Source organism: Coptis chinensis, chromosome 3, assembly GCF_015680905.1.
Source record: "Coptis chinensis isolate HL-2020 chromosome 3, ASM1568090v1, whole genome shotgun sequence".
Taxonomy (NCBI): domain Eukaryota; kingdom Viridiplantae; phylum Streptophyta; class Magnoliopsida; order Ranunculales; family Ranunculaceae; genus Coptis; species Coptis chinensis.
This window is the reverse complement of record NC_141458.1, coordinates 26,744,828-26,762,938: the sequence shown is the minus strand read 5'-3', so window position 1 is coordinate 26,762,938 and position 18,111 is coordinate 26,744,828. Positions and strand designations below refer to the sequence as shown.

The 18,111-nt window shown below is 35.3% G+C and overlaps 3 protein-coding genes across 3 annotated transcripts; all 3 read left to right on the top strand.

Moving 5' to 3' along the window:
- The first annotated feature begins 799 nt into the window (after positions 1-799).
- Positions 800-1,765, top strand: LOC147508915 (uncharacterized). Its single transcript, XM_086597666.1, has one exon. The coding sequence runs from the start codon at positions 800-802 to the stop codon at positions 1,763-1,765; it is 966 nt and encodes a 321-aa protein (XP_086453792.1).
- Positions 1,766-13,013: 11,248 nt separating this feature from the next.
- On the top strand, positions 13,014-13,421 carry LOC147508914 (uncharacterized). Its single transcript, XM_086597665.1, has one exon. The coding sequence runs from the start codon at positions 13,014-13,016 to the stop codon at positions 13,419-13,421; it is 408 nt and encodes a 135-aa protein (XP_086453791.1).
- A 39-nt stretch (positions 13,422-13,460) lies between these two features.
- On the top strand, positions 13,461-16,312 carry LOC147508913 (uncharacterized). The gene is made up of 4 exons (XM_086597664.1): positions 13,461-13,845; positions 13,941-14,171; positions 14,318-14,967; positions 16,007-16,312. The coding sequence occupies exons 1-4, from the start codon at positions 13,461-13,463 to the stop codon at positions 16,310-16,312; spliced, it is 1,572 nt and encodes a 523-aa protein (XP_086453790.1).
- The last annotated feature ends 1,799 nt before the right edge of the window (positions 16,313-18,111 follow it).

The following is an 18,111-nucleotide window of genomic DNA, read 5'->3' as shown; positions in this document are numbered from 1 at the left end:
TGCATGTGCTAAGGTGGTCTGGTTGCATTAACGTGCTTCACTCAAATGAAACATCTCAGGCTTCAAGTATTATTAGGTTGTTTAGTACTTCGCTATTCTACCACAAGATAATGCATGAAATCAATCATCTCATGTAATTTGTTTGGATTTGTTTAGATTTAGTTACCAAATTAAAAGATTTTGACAGTTTTTTTTAGGTAATCTAGAAAGTAGAAAGTAAATGGTTATAAAATCTCGATCACAAAGAAAATCTGACCATATTGAGTGCACCACACAAATTGTCTTGTTGCGGGTGGAGTAACTTTGGAGTCATTATAATGTGGAGTTCATATAACCATCCTCATCTTTAAATCACCAACTAAACCCTTATGTTTTTCCTCAAATGTCAAGCAAACCAAGCTGTAGAAAGCTATATTCTGCTTTCTGTGTATAGGGCACGACCTGTGCTCAGATATAGTGTGTATAGACCGCGACCCGCGCTCAGATGTTCAGGATGTCCAGTAGATTGAGCGCGACCCGCGCCCCGTATTTCTCAAGCCACCGAAGTGTGTTGTTTCCTATTTTGTAAACTCTATATAAACAATTGTAATCTCTTTAGAATTCAATCAAGTAAATATACACTGAATTGAATTGAATCCTCTGGTTCTACATGGTATCGGAGCCAAACCATTGAAATCTGCTGCATTGAATCCTTAAATCTTAAACCCATTATTGAATCCTTGAATCTTAAACCCCTCTCACAAAGTTTTATTTTTTATTTTCTTCAAAAACCTAAATTGTTTGTTTTTTTTTTCTTGTAATGGCTGAATTTGACAACAATTCTTCAAGCATCATTCATCACCACTACACCCCACAAGACAACTCAGCGTTCCTAAAAACTGTTCCATTAGATGAGTCTAACTATACCATTTGGGCTCCTCTCATGCGGATGCGGATTGGAGCAAAGGGAAAGCTTGGTTATTTGACTGGTGCAAAGGTTGAACTGCTTATGAATTCATCCGAATATGAAGTTTGGGCAACAGATAATGAAAAGGTAAAAAGCTGGCTTATTGATTCTATGGAAATTTCTCTTATGAACCGTTATATTCGTCTTCCTACTACAAAAGATATTTGGGAGGCTGTGGAGAAAACCTCCTATGATGACTCTGATGAAACTCGAATTTTTGAATTGAATACGAAGTGTTTTGAAGTGAAGCAAAATGGGAGGCTTATTCCTTCCTATTACAACGAATTGGTGGCTATGTTCCAGGAGATTGATCAGAGGGTGACCTCCCAGAATAACAGTGTTGAAGCTGTAGTCCATGAAACATCCACGATGTCCAGAATGCGTGTTCATATGTTTTTACGTGGCCTAGATCAGGAGTATGATCAGGTGCTTGGAGAGATCCTTCGGAAAGAACCTAAATTTTCCTTGGAACAAAGTTATGCTTATATTCGTAAGGTACAATCTGAGAAGCAGGCTATGGGGCACTCTGTATCAACTGAATCATCTGTCTTGGCTGTTCATAGCAAGACAACTCCTCCAGTTTTTTCTGGTCCTCCACGCCATCCTGAAGGTAAATCAAATCCTTGGGCAGATAAAAAGTGTGGTGTTTGCAGAGATTTGGGTCATAGCAAGGAGAGATGTTATGAAGTGATTGGTTATCCTGATTGGTGGGACTTCTCGAAGAGGACACGAAAGAATTTAAGCAAGGCCGCCATTGCTAATGTTGTGAATGGAGACAATGCTTCGCTAAGTAGTGTCGCTTGTCCGTATGAATGGTAAGGTTATTTCGAATAATACATTGATAATTGATTCAGGTGCATCTGACCATATGACAAATGACCCTAACCTTGTGAAAAGTCTTAGACCTTCACCTCAGACCACTGTTTCTACTGTTGATGGTACTCCAACTCCGGTTAGCGGAGAAAGGTCTATTGAGTTATCTAAAACCCTCACTCTTGAATTTGTCTTAGTTGTTCCATCCCTTGCTTATAACATATTGTCTGTTTGTCAAATTATCCTCGCACTTGCATGTACTGTGACATTCTATCCATCTTTCTGTGTTTTTCAGGACATTCTGACTCAACAGATTCTTGGTTATGGTGTTAGAAAGGGGAAACTGTACTACCTGGACTTGACAGAAACTGGCGAGAAACAAAAGAATTTTCTAGGGCAAGCTAATCAGGTTAATAGGGTCGAGAATGCAAAAGAAGTTATGTGGTTATGGCATCGTAGGTTAGGTCATCTATCTTTTAGTTATTTGAAGAGGTTGCAACCTAAGTTATTTTCAGTTGTTAGTGAGTCCGAGTTTCATTGTGACATTTGTGAACTGGCCAAGAGCCACCGTATTTCATATTCACCAAGTATTAATAGATGTCCTGTTCATTTTATGAAAATTCATTCTGATGTTTGGGGTCCTGCCAAAGTTTCTTCATTTTCTAGAGCTAGATATTATGTGACTTTTATTGATGATTGCACTCGCATGACGTGGGTGTCGTTACTGAAAAACAAAAGTGATGTATATGAGATATTTTCTGATTTTTACAAAATGGTGGCGACGCAGTATCAACAATCTATCAGGGTCTTTCAGTCTGATAATGGTGGAGAATTTGTGAATGGCCTCATGTCTGAATTTTGCTGATTAATTGGAATTCGTCATCAAACCTCCAATTCTGGTACCCCCCAACAAAATGGTTTAGCCGAACAGAAGGACAGGCAGTTGTTGGAGGTTGGTCATGCTTCCTTGTTTGGCATGAATGTACCTTGATCCTATTGGGGTGAAGCAGTGAAATCAGCAGCCTATGTTATCAGCCGTACTCCCTCACGGGTAATTGAGTTCCAGAATCCTTATCAGAAACTCCATACACTTTTTTCTATCCCATCTATGCCTAACCTGGAGCCTCGGGTGTTTGGATGTACAACTTATGTTCATATCCCACAACCGAACGGCAAAACTTGATCCTCGTCGCGAAGAAGTGTATTTTTGTGGGTTATGCTGAGTTTCAGAAGGGGTATAAGTGTTATGATCCGATTAATGCCAAGATGTATATATCTCTTGATGTCTCATTCCATGAATCAGACCCGTATTACTCAGAGGGAGTTTCCCAGTCTTTCCTTCAGGGGGAGAGTAGCGGTGAAGGGAATCCTGATGTCTTTGGAGAATTGGAACACTTGGAGGAACGATTTGAAGTTCCCCGGCGTAAATTAATCCCCAACGTAGAGACAGAAGCACATGATCCGAATGTATCTGAAACTATAGTACACGACATTTCCCCTTCTACATCAATAACTGAAGATCTCGATCAGAATGCTCTGCCTCAGGTACCTCCTATAACCTTTAATGAGTATGTTGGGGTAGAAAGTCTTGAACCTAGACAATCACAAAGAGCTAGTAAGGGAGTTCCTAAGAAACAATATGAACTAAACATCAAAGCCAATGCTAAATACCCTATAGCTAACTATATGTCTAACCATAGCCTTTCTGAAACCCATACATTTGTCATAAATCAATTGTCTACTGTATCTATTCCTAGTAACGTGCAGGATGTTTTGAAAAATTCAAAATGGAAAAAAGCAATGAATGAAGAATTGGAAGCCCTTCAAAAAAATGTAACATGGGAGGTAGTTGATATGCCTGTTGGAATGAAGACTGTTGGATGTCGTTGGGTGTTTACCATGAAGCTTAATGCAGATAGAACTATTGATAGATATAAGGCGAGATTGGTTGTCAAGGGATACACACAGCGTTATGGAATTGATTACGAGATGACTTTTGCACCTGTAGCGAAAATCAATACAGTCCAGATTTTAATTTCACTTGCAGCAAATAGAGATTGGCCCTTGCACCAGCTTGATGTGAAGAATGCATTCCTGAATGGGAACTTGGAGGAGGAAGTATACATGGATTTGCCTCCAGGTGTGAAGAACCATCCCAAAGATGTTGGGAAGGTGTGTAAACTGAAGAAGGCTTTGTATGGCCTGAAATAGTCTCTAAGAGCTTGGTTTGGAAGACTTACACAGTCAATGAAAGTGTTTGGGTACAAACAGAGCAATTCTGACCATACCTTGTTTATCAAACACAAGGATGGTAAGATTACAGCTCTAATTGTGTATGTTGATAATATGATCGTTACAGGAGATGATCCGAAGGAAATAAATGAATTACAGAAGTATTTGTCGAAGGAATTTAAAATGAAGGATCTAGGACAATTGAAGTATTTTCTGGGTATTGAAGTTGCAAGGTGTAAAAAGGGGATTTCACTCTCACAGAGGAAGTATGTCCTTGATTTGCTTGCTGAAATCGAGATGTTGGATTGCAAACCGATGGAGACACCCATTGAGATGAATCATGGACTCGCCATTCATTCTGACCAAATTCCTACTGATAAAAGTAGGTATCAGCATCTTGTAGGAATGTTAATCTATCTATCTCATACTAGGCCTGATATTGCTTATGTTGTGAGTGTGGTTAGTCAATTTATGCATTGTCCTAGTGAAGAACATATGAATGCAGTCTTTCGTATACTGAAATATTTGAAAAAAACACTTGGCAAAGGTTTACTATTTGGAAAGTATGATGCATTGGATATTGTTTGATACACAGATGCAGATTGGGCTGGTGATAAAACTGATAGGCGGTCTACATCAGGATATTTCACTTTTGTCGGTGGAAATCTTGTCACTTGGCGTAGTAAGAAGCAAAAAGTTGTTGTCAGATCGAGTGCAGAAGCTAAATTTTGAGGTATGGAACAGGGAGTATGTGAATTGTTATGGATTCATACTGTCTTGATGGAATTGGGCTTCGAACTTCAAAAGCCTATGGATTTACATTGTGATAATAAAGCCGCCATTCAAATTGCACATAATCCAGTTCAGCATGATAGGACAAAGCATGTGGAGGTTGATCGTCATTTTATTAAAGAAAATCTTGACAGGAAGGTTATTCATTTTCCATTTGTAACCTCTGAGGAGCAATTAGCTGATGTTCTTACCAAAGGTGTATCCCACAAGGTGTTTGACATCTCAGTTGACAAGTTGGGCATGATTTACATCTATGCACCAACTTGAGGGGGAGGGTAGAAAGTTGTATTCTGCTTTCCGTGTATAGGGTGCGACCTGCGTTCAGATATAGTGTGTATAGAGCGCGACCCACGCTCAGACGTTCGGGATGTCCAGTAGATTGAGCGCAACTTGCGCCTTTCTCTAGCCTAAACAGGGTGCGACCCCCGCCCCGTGATATTCATCTTTTTGCTATGTTAGATATTTGAATCTCTTCCTTGGCCAAAATGCGAAACAAATATTTTCTTACTCACGATCTTCGTGTTTATATAATTTGGAGTAGGGATTCGAACCAACCTAAATTCTAGGACCACTTACAACTTGGTTTTACTCTTTTAGGAAACTAGTGAGTAAGTTTAACTATGATTGTATAAATATTAAATACTTGGTTTCTTTACTACACAAAAATTTAAACATTAAGTTACGTAAACATGCAACTAAGACAAGATAAAATTTTAGTAAAACGAAAGTGGAGAGTTAATTTGCCTCATGTGAAGATAACTTTTGTTATTTGATTTTAATAAGTGCATTTTAATCTTCCTAGAACTCATAGACAAGTCCTAATAAAAGAAAACTTGATCCCTAACATATATGACTCATCTCTAAGCTCATACATGCTAGCATCTAGAACCAAAGCAATTACTTATCTCTAAGCTCATCACTTTGATCCCTAACTAGACTCTACACTAACTATCATTTTGGGATAGGATGTAGGTCTAGTTGTTCTTCCTATAATGCTTACTAAACCAAATAACAAAGATTTTCCCTCACATGAGTACTATTAACTCCCCAGGCCACAAAGGGAAGGTTTAGCTCATGATCCTTGGGCTAAAAAAATGAGAAGTACAATTTATAATTCTAAAAGAAGAGAGAACTAAAAGAAGAAGAAAATATATAAATGAACTCACTTGCATTTAGATTTTGTTTTTAACTAGAAGAACACAATGTTACCTCCATTAAAACTATTACAAGCTTTCTACCAAAACTAAAAACTAAAAAAAACTAAGGCTAAGGAACTAAAATAATACAAGGTAAAGGAAAAGAAGTCAAGGGAGTAAATGGATTGTCCCCCCCTTTGTTTTGTTTTCTTATCCATTTGAGAGAAATCTCATTTCCTCCCACGTGAAACACCAAACCACATTTACTTCATTTTTATCCACCACATTAAAACAAAGTGACACCTTACCTTTTTTTCACTATTAACACCTAATATAATTAATTACATGCAAGGTGTCAACTTTGCACCAATAATTTGGCATTTTTGTCTTGACATGCTCCATGATTGATGACTCATCAAATCTTGTAGGCCCGTATAGTGGGTCCACGTGCAGTCCAGTGGCGGTCCGGTCTTTTAGCAATTTTACAACTTCCCGCCTATGCGTAGAGTTCATCGCCTTGATTGTCTGCGCAGCTCACTTGTCACATTCGGAGTCCTGGTTCAAGAGGTAAGAGCTTCGGAAGTTTGATGCTTCTGTGCGGATTTGTTGGGCTTTACATGGCTGATTTGGAAGAATTCATATATATGTCGTTCCCCGTGCTTTAACGCAGGTTTAACCAATATTTTCATGTTTACTGCGAATACCTGCAAAAAGTACGAAAATATATTTATTTCATAATTATTAAACACATAATTAACCAAATTTATATGTCTCAATGGTTGGTTTCATATTACAGTTTTGGGTGCTTATCACCCCGTGTTTCTCAAGTCACCGAATTGTGTCGTTTCCTATTTTGTAAACTCTATATAAACAATTGTAATCTCTTTAGAATTCAATCAAGTAAATATACACTGAATTGAATTGAATCCTTTGGTTCTACACAAGCAAATTACAGAGCATATAAAGTACCTAACACTAACACTCTAATAGAGTAAAACGTTAAGAGAATGGAGCAGAAAATCGTCAAAACCCAACAAAAATGGGTCAAATAATTGGACAAGGGGTTTGCTCCATACCAGAACGGCTAACAGTGATGACTGCTTGAAAAATATGAGTAACCCCCCAAATGCCATTCATTAAAAAATAAATAAAAAATCTCACAAATTCACAATGCTCATTGTTTTATTCTATGCTTAATTGAATATCAAGTACCTTTTAACAAAACTTAATCCTGACTACTAAAAGCAAAAACTACTATAAACCATTAAAACATAGTCTCTTTCTCTATTATCAGATACCCAATTCGACAATTTACTTATAAATCAATGTATAACAATTGAATAGAGGAATGTTGGAGGACTTTTGGTCACGAGATGGCGATAGGGAACACAAGAAATATTGCTCCATAATGGTAACTAGATGTCCTGCTTGCAAACAAGTAAGTTTAATGCTTGGCATATCTTAACGGCGGATGCTCTACTTCGTAAAGGTATGGTGGTTTCTCTTATTTGTACTATGTGTAATATGCTCATAGAGAGCATTAGTCATGTGTTCTTGCATTCCCGCTTTGCTTTAGAGGTATGAACTCTCATGCTCCAACCAATGGTTATGGCATTTTCTTTGCTAGCACAAGCCGCTTCAGTCAAAGAATTTCTTACAAATTGGCCAAGAAAGAGAGAGATGAGTTTTGGATCCATCATTTGGAGTCTATTACCATATGTTGTTATGGTTACAAAAATGTTTAACATTATCAAAAGTTCTTTTGAAATTTGAAAAATCTTGACCATTGGATAATTTTATAACTTTGTAAGCAAATTTTGATACGCCTAGACATCTTCAAATGTGCTAATTTTTTCTACGAATGATCTATATTGTGGGGAGAACATCTCCACCAAAAATTAACTTCTAATTCATTGTTTTTCATGGTGGAGTTTTTTTGGAGTTCGTATAAGTAGAGTTCATATAATGGGCAGATAACATAAATCATCATATTTTCAAGAACAAATAATGTTTTGTCTCACAAACGGTCGAGGAGATCAAAGGTGTGTTGTGGTATTAGATGTCTAATTATGAGGAAAGGGGATAATACCAATTCAAAAACTTGGTACTGGATTGGCCTCGTGTGATAATAATGGCTGACCCGAAGGATGTAATATTCTAAGGATGTTATTTTCTTTAATTCCCTTTATGTTTTCCTTTCTGTTGCAGAACTTGTGATGTTCTCACACACTATCTGTAACAGTGCTTTGCACGTCCATTCTAATAAAATCTACTTATCAATATATCAGTGCTTTGGAGGTGTTTCAGTGTTGAATTGGAAGTGTCGGGTTTGGATTTGGAAAAAATTAGAGAGAGAAATAGGATAGAGAAAACCCTTCGTAAGTGTTTTATGTTTGAAGCCAAAAATAGTTTGATTTCAAAATTTCGTGATTTTTCGTGCTTAAGATTCCTGATTTGGATTTGATAAAATCCAACAGTTAGATTTCAGCTGTCTAATGGCAGGTTCCGTTTACAACACTTTTTATACAACATTTTATACAATACCCCCCACCGAACCCTTCAAGATGTTTTAAGGGCTAATTTTTGTCGATAAGATGTTCTTACCATGGATATGACCTCCATAAAAAATTGGGTACTTTGAACATTTCTAAGTTTGCCAAAAAATAATTACAAAATCGATATTTCTAGACCGTTGATAAAAATTCATAGGTTGAGAGTAATTTTTCTCATCGTTAGGAGTTTTCAAATAAGCTAAAATTTTGTGGAGATGATCTCCATGGTGTGAAGACCATACCTACAAGGAATCAATGCTTAATTCATATTTTCAAGGGGTATTGTATAAAACGCTATATAAAAAGTGTTGTAAACGAACCTACCTATATATATATATATATATATATATATATATATATATATATATATATATATATATATATATATATATATATATATATATATATATATATAGCTACCCTTATCCTTATCCTTAGATATATATTATAGCTATACCCTCTTGGCTCTATTTTTTGAGCATTCACGGAGTCTCCAATATTTGTAAAACTCTTTGGCTAATTACGAAAAAATAGGAGACTAATATGGACTTTTACCTCTTTCTACCAGCAAGAGCTCCCGGTTAAATATTTATTTACAGTTCCCACCAAGCAAAACAAAACAACAGTTTTTCAGAGTGACTAAAGAAAGATCTGAGCCCAACAATTTGTCTAGAAGAAATATCTTCATGAAAAAGAACCTCCTCATGGGAACAGCAATGCATAAAACTATTTTTGGTACCTGAAGACAATTTTCGACTAAAAAGGAACATTAAATAACAAAATTTGTTGCTTAAACGCACCAACAATGTAATTCATTGGATTCACTTGCAAGATGTGGCACAGAAAGACACAACATATATGGTTCAAAAAACACATATATTGGTTAACAAAACGTCATTAAACGTGGCAACAAGTATAACTACTATTAGATGGCATGGTTCGAGTGACAACCATACAAAATACTCACCAAATATCTGAAGAAACCCCAAGAATTAGTGAGAGCATCGTTGCTCTTTCGAGGTGGTTTTTGCATTATATCAACATCAGCAGGATTAAAACCAAGAGCTGTTGTAGGTGGGCCGTCAGTAATCAGATTGACCAAGAGAAGTTGAACTGGTATCAAGCATTCCGGTATGCCCAGGGTTACAGTAAGGAAGATAGATATCACCTCCCCTACGTTCCACAATATCATGTACCTGCAATAGGAAACCACAATGTTTATGTAACCGAGTTGAGAAACACAAGATAACAAAACTTAGAAACATACCTAATGAACGCTTTCATGTTATTATATATCGCACGACCCTCGGCAACAAGCAAAACAATGGTGCTGAAATTATCATCTGCGAGAACCATGTCTGATGCTTCCTTGGCAACCTGGAAGATTACACCAAAGTATCACTAAGAACATTCGAAGTCCAAACATCTATAAACCTCACAATACATGTGGATCAAATCCAACTGGATTCAACAGCAAATGATGGATCACATGCTTAAGACCGCATTGCTGAAAATAGTCCTAGATGATACAATGTTTGGAGCTACAAGGGCTCCCATCAAATTGATATTGCCAGAAACATTTTTACCCTTATTGGCTCTATTCACCTTTTTTCTTCCTGCAACCTGGCCTATCATCTCTGATCAGATGCTCACAATTTAGATCCTGTCTTTCATAACCCCCCCTCTACCTCTTATTCCTATTCTTTTATGCTTGACTTAGCACAAACAATAAAATGCAAAAGCTATGCATTCAGTTCACAAGCAGTTTTCAGTCAAGGTTGGTCTGTAGTGATCAATGTAGTACGAAAGCTCTGCAGTCAATTCTCTCTACCGTCCAAGCAGTTTTCAGTCAAGGTCTGTAGGGTTGGTCTTGCCTTTTCCAAGAACTCTTCTTGCACAGACAAAAAACAGCGATGTATTTATATTTTCACAGCTACGAAATCTGCACATTATAGTACAAAAATATTTAAATTCTCCACCAACCTTGACATTGTTAACATTTGCCAATTCCTCTTTATACAGTTTCCTCAGCACCCTCGGACTTTTATTTTCTAATGCCTTTTTTGCGTCTTCAGTTTTTTTTGTGTTGTTCTTTTCTCCAGCCAGCAACCACCTCATCACCCTCAAACTTTTATTTTCTAATGCCTTCTTTGCATCTTCAGCTTTTTTTGTGTTGTTCTTTTCTCCAGCAGCAACCACCTCATTTACTCTGGCTTCTTGACAACTTGCATCCATATTATAGTTGTACCCTCATGGCTCTATTTTTTGAGCCTTTAGAGAGTGTCCATGTCATACAACTAATTATTAAAAATCAGAGCGAAAAACCAGAAGTTTCAAAAAAAGAGTGTCGCGTCACATATTTCCCAAAACCTAATATTTCCTAAACACACCAAAAATATTCTATACAATCATTCTTCATCTCTAGTTCACGGCAGTTTACAATAAATCTTCATCACATTCTTCATCTTTATCCCTCTCTTCCTCCATGTCCATCATGAAGCGTTGGACACCAAAACCAATTCAAAAAAAATTTTGAATGAAATCTTTGATGGAGAGACCTGCAATCCAATAAGTAAAGATAGAATACAAAATATTACCAATGATCTCATACAACATGGTCCTATTTTTGAAAAACAAATAAATAATTGGTTCAAAAACAAGAGACCTAATTTGAAAAGAAAACAAAAAGATATGGTCACATGCCCAAAAGAACCAAACAAGCAAAGTATGTATTCTTTTATTTATTTTCACTGATATATATATATCTTATTTCCTATTCTTATTTTATTTTAATTTTAATTTTTTGCAGTGTCAAGAGAACCAAACAAGCGAAGTATGTATTCTTTTATTTATTTCATCGATATATATATATATATATATATATATATATATATATATATATATATATATATATATATATATATATATATATATATCTTATTTTATATATATATTTTACGGACAAAATTCTAAAGCTTGGAAGTAAACTTTACCTTATGTTATTAAGGATAAGTCCTTGATTTAGATATACATGATAAGGGTGAAGATGAACTTAACTTGAAAATCAGTCATCAAATAGAGTACTTTAAAACAGACAGTAAGTGCAGGTGACAGAGTCATAGAACAAGCCAAGGAAGACAAAATGAGTGCGCCATTTGGTGTAAAGAGATTGAATCATCACATCTTTCCTAAATTAAGGAACCCCATGACTTTAATGGAAACATCAGCAATCTGTACTACCCTAAATCATACATTAAACATTTTTCCTTCACTACTATGTGGGATCAGTGGTGTTGGAAACAAGGTGGGAAGACGGTCATTGCGATTGGGAACCAGCTCAGGGGTTGCCAGGGGTGCAACTGCACTCATTAGAACTTCTTAAAAAAGTATTAGTATACAACTTATATTTAATTGTCTATGTACTGAAATTAGTAGCCCTGTCTATTTTGAAGATTAAACAAATTGTTTCTGCATTTATTGGGCTGCAGACTCCTGTTTTGATTAAGGGGTAATTTTTTTTTTTTTGTACAACAACGAAGGAAAAGGCTGGAAAGAAGACGAAAATAAATCCATCTGGCAAGATTAATCCAAAAAAAAATAGAGGTATGATCAAAATATCACACAATTTACCTTTTAGTTTATTATTCGTGACTGATTAAAAATTTTAAACAGTTATTACTAAAGAAAGAGCTAGAGAACGACGGTTTAAACGAAGTCAAATATTAAGAAATAAGAGACTTGGTATTTCTCCAAATCAGTTCCATTCATATCGACCAGATGATGTTGATATAAATGACGACGATTACCTCTCACAGATTAGTGGGACTGATTTTGAAGATGACGATATCAATGAATTGAATCCATAAGTACCACGTATTTGTGATTTGGAAGTTTCACATACAAGTAAGTGTTCTGACACTAAATTATAATGTATTGCTATTTTAGTGTATGCAATAAAATAATCGAATAATTGTTTTGCAGGAAGTTGTTTTGAGCCTTTAGATATTGGTTGTCCAACTTCAATATGTTCTCATTGTGGAGCTATTGTCTAGTATGAAGAAAGGAATGATATGAGCAAAAAACCTACAAATCCTAAATTCTCAATAATGTGTCAGAACGACAAGGTTCAATTGCCTCTTCTAAAAGAAACTCTTGAATTTTTGAGAAATCTATTAGATTGCAAAGGTGGACAAAAATCTTCAAATTATATGGAAAACATCAGCATCTACAACTCCATGTTTGCGTTCACATCCACTGGTGGTGCAGTACAGAGTTCAATTAACGATGGAAAGGGGCCCTTTGTTTATAAAATAAAATGACAAAATCACCATAAAATAGGAACTTTGCTTCCACCGTGGAAGGAGTCGTCCAAAGGTTTGCAGGTTGTACATACATGATACTGAAAATGAAGTCTCACACAGGTTGAACTCACTCAGTAAGAAAGTTGTAAAGAAGAGGGCAAGAGACGAGTTAGATCCTAGCATTGTTCAAGGACTGATAGATATGTTGAATGTTACGAACAAACTCACTAAGACTTACAAAATGGCAAGGGATAGATTTAAAGAATGTCATGTAGCAGACATCAGCATAAAATTGATTAATAGAAGACAAAAAGATGGAAGACTTTATAATTTACCATCATCAACAGAGGTTGTTGGTTTAATTGTTGGTAATATTGATGAATTTAATGAGCACAGAGATGTTATTGTGGACAAGAAAGGATTTGGATTGAAGAGAATCAATGAATTACTTCCAAGTTTCATGGCAATGCAATATCCACTTTTGTTCCCCCATGCTGAAGATGGATATAGAATTGACATTTCATATAGAAACAATAAAGTAGTTGGAAAAAGAAAAAATATTAGCATAAGAGAATTTTATGCTTTTAGATTGCAACTGGGACACAATGAAGGCCAAACTGTGGTTCGTGGAAAGAAGTTGAGACAATAGTTTTGTGTAGATTCTTATATAGCTACTGAACAAAGTAAAATGGAATGGGTTCGAAATAATCAACAAACAATTCGTGCAGAATTGTATCAAGGATTAGTATATGCTGTTGTTGCTGGCGACCCGAAGCCTGGTTGTGTAGGGAAACGATTAGTTCTTCCTTCATCTTTCACAAGAGGACCCCATTATATGGTACAAAACTATCAAGATGCCATTGCAATATGCAGACACACTGGTGCACCAGATCTTTTCATTACTTTTACATGCAACCCCAAATGGCCAGAAATTCAAAGATGTATAGACATGATAGCTCCTGGTTATAAACCCGATGATTTTCTCGATATTGTTGCAAGAGTTTTTGAGATTAAATTGCATGAACTGATGACAGACTTACAAAAGCGCAAACGATTTGGAAAAGTTTGGGTAGGTATCCTAGATTTACTTTTCTTTTTAATAAGTAAAATTATACTTAACAAAATAATACTCATTTTACTTGGATATAATTTTATTAATGTTTTGCAGCATTATACACTATTGAATTCCAGAAGAGAGGCTTACCACATGCTCACATTTTACTCTTTTTGGACAACACTTCGAAGCCTACTACTCCTTCTCAAATCAATAAGCTCATATCTGCTGAGTTACCCGACCCAATTGAGGACAAAATTACATATGAATCAGTTGTAGAATTCATGATTCACGGACCGTGTGGTGATGAAAACCCAGTTTCCCCTTGCATGGATGAGAAGAAGTGTACTAAGTTCTATCCAAAACCTTTTAGTGAAGAGACAACTATTGATGACAATGAATTCACAATTTACAAGAGGCGGAATAACAATCGGAAGGCAATGAAAAGAAAATAGAAGTTGATAACATATGGGTTGTTCCACACAATGTAGATTTTATAGTAAAGTACCAAGCTCATATTAATGTCGAACACTGCAACAAGGCCAGATCAATAAAGTACCTATTCAAATACATTAACAAGGGAAGGGACAGAGCTACTGCAATTATTGTTGAAAACTTGGTTATAGACAACGACAGTAATCATCAAATAGTAAAGGATGTTGATGAAGTAGCAAATTTCTTAGACTGTCGTTTCTTATCTGCTTCGGAAGTGGTTTGGAGACTATTGAAATTTGATATTCAATACATAAATTCAGGTGTTGAAAGGTTACCATTCCATCTTGAAGGTCAGCATTTGGTTTATTATAGTGAAAGAGATTATCCAAAAGATGTAATAAATAGGGAAAATGCTTCAAAAACAAAGTTCACGGAGTGGTTTACGGCAAATGTTGAGTATCTAGAATTAGCTAGGAATCTTACGTATGTGGATTTTCCTACTAAATTTGGATGGAATAAAAAAGAAAGGAAGTGGAAGCCAAGGAAAAAAGGGAAGAAAGTTGGACGTGTGTACTACACACATCCCACATCAGGAGAGAGATTATATTTGAGGTTATTACTGAATATTGTCAAAGGTCCTTTGAATTATGAGGATATTCAAACTGTTAATGGAAAAGTTTATCCAACTTTCAAAGCAGCATGTCAGGTATGTTTTTAATGACATTTTATCTTTAGTTTATATTGGTTTCTAACATAAATCTATTGTACATAATCTATAAGTTAAAAATAATAAGGACTGGATAAATCTGTTGTACATGCTTTTACTGCAACTTGGGAAGCTTTTCTGATATTCCAGATTTTTAAAATAGACCTAATATTGACTTCTACTCCTACACTGGACTGACAGTAGTAATTTTAGTCTTTTAGCAATGTTCATCCACATGCTTTCACTGTAGCTTGGGAAGCTTTTATGATATTCCAGATTTTTAAAATAGAATTAATACTGACTTCTACTCCTACACCGCACTGGCAGAAGTCATTTTAGTCTTTTAGCAATGTTTATCCAAATTTGATTTGTTATATCACTTAAAGGAAAGTCATGCATAGAGCCTACGTTCATATCACACTAAGACAAGCATTCATTTCTATTATCGAGTCCAGAAATAGATGATTTTATGATAGCTAAAGTTCACTTTATGGGATAGATACAAACCTGACAATTTCTAACTTGATGACGACATCCTACCGTTTGAGACGTTCAAGGTTCAAAAACTGGAAAAAGTAACCATCAAGTATCAAATATATAGTTTTTATAGGATTGCCCTTGCAAAGATAAAGAGGCATTCACTTACCATATTCGTCCAAGAAAAACTACAGTTCATGAATAGGGTGGATTACCTGAAAAATAAAAAACCAAGTTTATCAAGGTAATAATTAGCCAAAAAATTACTATCAAAGATATTCACTGTATCAAAATAAAAAATTGAAATTACCGACTAATTTATATTTTTTATATTCAAATTCTAATGTTTCATTTTGTTAAATTCTTATATCAAGGAGCATGGATTACTAGAAGACGACAGCGAATGGGATGATCCTATGGAGGAAGCAAGCCATTGGCAACTTCCAAAATCTTTAAGACAATTGTTCGTCACTTTGATACTGTTTTGTGGGGTGACTTATCCTGATAAACTTTTTGAGAAACATCAAAAGCACCTCGGAGATGATATTTTGTTTCGATACAGAAAGAAAACAATAATGAGAAGCTCCAACTAACTGAAGACCACCGAATTAGAAATGAGACTCTCAGTGAAATTGAACAAATTATGGCTAAAAAAGGATTATCTCTCACAAACATTCCTGATTTCCCAAAATTTGATATGTCTTCAAGGATCTCCACAGAAAACAGATTGATTGTTGAAGAATTAGACTACAACTGCAATGAGTTGCAAAAGGAATACGAGATTCTTCATAATGGAATGAATACTAAGCCTATTGCTATGAGTATGACGGAAGCACAAATTAGAAGGTTTACCCTTAGGCTTATTTAGTAGTTTCTTATATATAATCACATAAGAAAAACCTAATCACGTATTCGTAAGAACTTGCTACAGTTTTCATTCATCATGCTCGACAATTGTTCTTGAAACTTAAGCACATCATACAACTTCAAGCAACCATAATTGTGTCTTTCAAAGCTAACACCAACATAACATATATACGGATTTATTAATGTGAGTTCTTATATGATTCCCTGCATCCTATTACAATTTTTCCCCCTTTGTTTATTGGTTCTCTTTAGTTGATTTTTGCTTAAATTAAAGTAGACAAATTGGCATCGTATGGAGCAGACGTTGTTGGACTCCGCTTTAATGTTCAGAAGGTATTGACTTCTACTTGCTGATTCAAGTTTATTCTATCTATGTCGAGGGGGTGCTAGAAAGCGAAAAGTTTGATACGGAGAATTGATAGTGAAGGGAGCAGTCTAAGGCCACCGAGCAATAAAATAACAATGGAAACTCATATTAAGTATATTTGTACTAGGTACCTCAATGAAGAGGAGATCGGCCAACGAAGAAATCGACAATGTCGGTATGATTTGATCCACTGGTTATAATATTTGCAACTTTTTTGTATATGCGGTTCTGGAACCTCCTTTGTAGAATTGTAGGTCCTGCGTGAATTTTTTTGGTGATTAGTGATTTTCCATATGGTGTGGATCGACTTTATTCATCTTATAGAGTTACTAAAGTTGCTTTGGACATAATATATTTGTATCCTTAAATAAAAAGTTAGTGCCTAAGGCATATATGTCTCTTGCGTGTAATCTAACAGAGGTGTTGTTAGAAATTAAAAGAGGTGGTGTTAGAAAATATCTTTCAAAGGCTCAAATATGCTACAAATTCAGTTGTTTAATTTGGACTTAAAAATATGTCGCTCAGAGAATTAAACACCAATAGAATGAACAATGTTTTTTTCATATTTCTCAACAATAGTTGATTGAATTGTCTAATCTTTTGACACATTGTTCGAGCTAATGCTTTCTACTCATTATAAAATCTATATATAATGAGGTTCCTTTTGGGAACAAGGATTTAGAAATGGAACTAAGGTTGGTATGCACTGGGGGCTGGCACTGAGCTTAAAGGTATTCCATTTCTAGGGTAACCAATATGTTAACTCTGTGGTGGTTCATTACATATAATGAGTTTTAATTTGAGATGCAAATGCATTGAACTAACATCAAAGAATAATTAACGGAAAATCAGAAATTGGACACAACGACATAAAAATAACATGAAAGAATAATTAACGAGAAATCGAAAATTAGATGCAAACAAACTAACCTCAAAGAATAATTAACAGGAAATACAGAAGCGGATTTGGCGTTGAACTAACCTCATATAATAATTAATGAAAAATCGGAAACTAGATGCAAATGCATTGAACTAACCTCAAAGAATAATTAATGGGACATAAGAAATTGGATGCAACTGAGTTAAACTAACTTCAAAGAATAATTAATGGAAAATTAGAAACTAGATGAAACTGCATCAAACGAATATTTAAGAAAAATTAACAGGAAATCGGGAAAAAAGATGAAATGCACCGAACATCAAATTAACCTCAAAGAATAATTAATAAGAAATCGAAAACTAGATGCAAGTGTAAGAAACTACCCTCAAAGAATAATTAATGGGAAATCAAAAACATGATGCAATTGCAATGAACTAACATAAATGAATAATTAACGCGAAATCAAAAACTGGGTGGAAATACATTGAACTAACCTCTTAGAATATATAACGAGAAATCAGAAACTGGATACAAATGCATTGACCTAACCTTA

Coding starts and splice junctions, on each gene's coding strand:
- LOC147508913 (XM_086597664.1), top strand. CDS start 13,461: ATGGAATGGGTTCGAAATAATCAACAAACAATTCGTGCAGAATTGTAT. Junction 13,846..13,940: donor ATTTGGAAAAGTTTGGGTAG/GTATCCTAGATT, acceptor AATGTTTTGCAG/CATTATACACTATTGAATTC. Junction 14,172..14,317: donor TTGCATGGATGAGAAGAAGT/GTACTAAGTTCT, acceptor CACACAATGTAG/ATTTTATAGTAAAGTACCAA.
- LOC147508915 (XM_086597666.1), top strand. CDS start 800: ATGGCTGAATTTGACAACAATTCTTCAAGCATCATTCATCACCACTAC.
- LOC147508914 (XM_086597665.1), top strand. CDS start 13,014: ATGGCAAGGGATAGATTTAAAGAATGTCATGTAGCAGACATCAGCATA.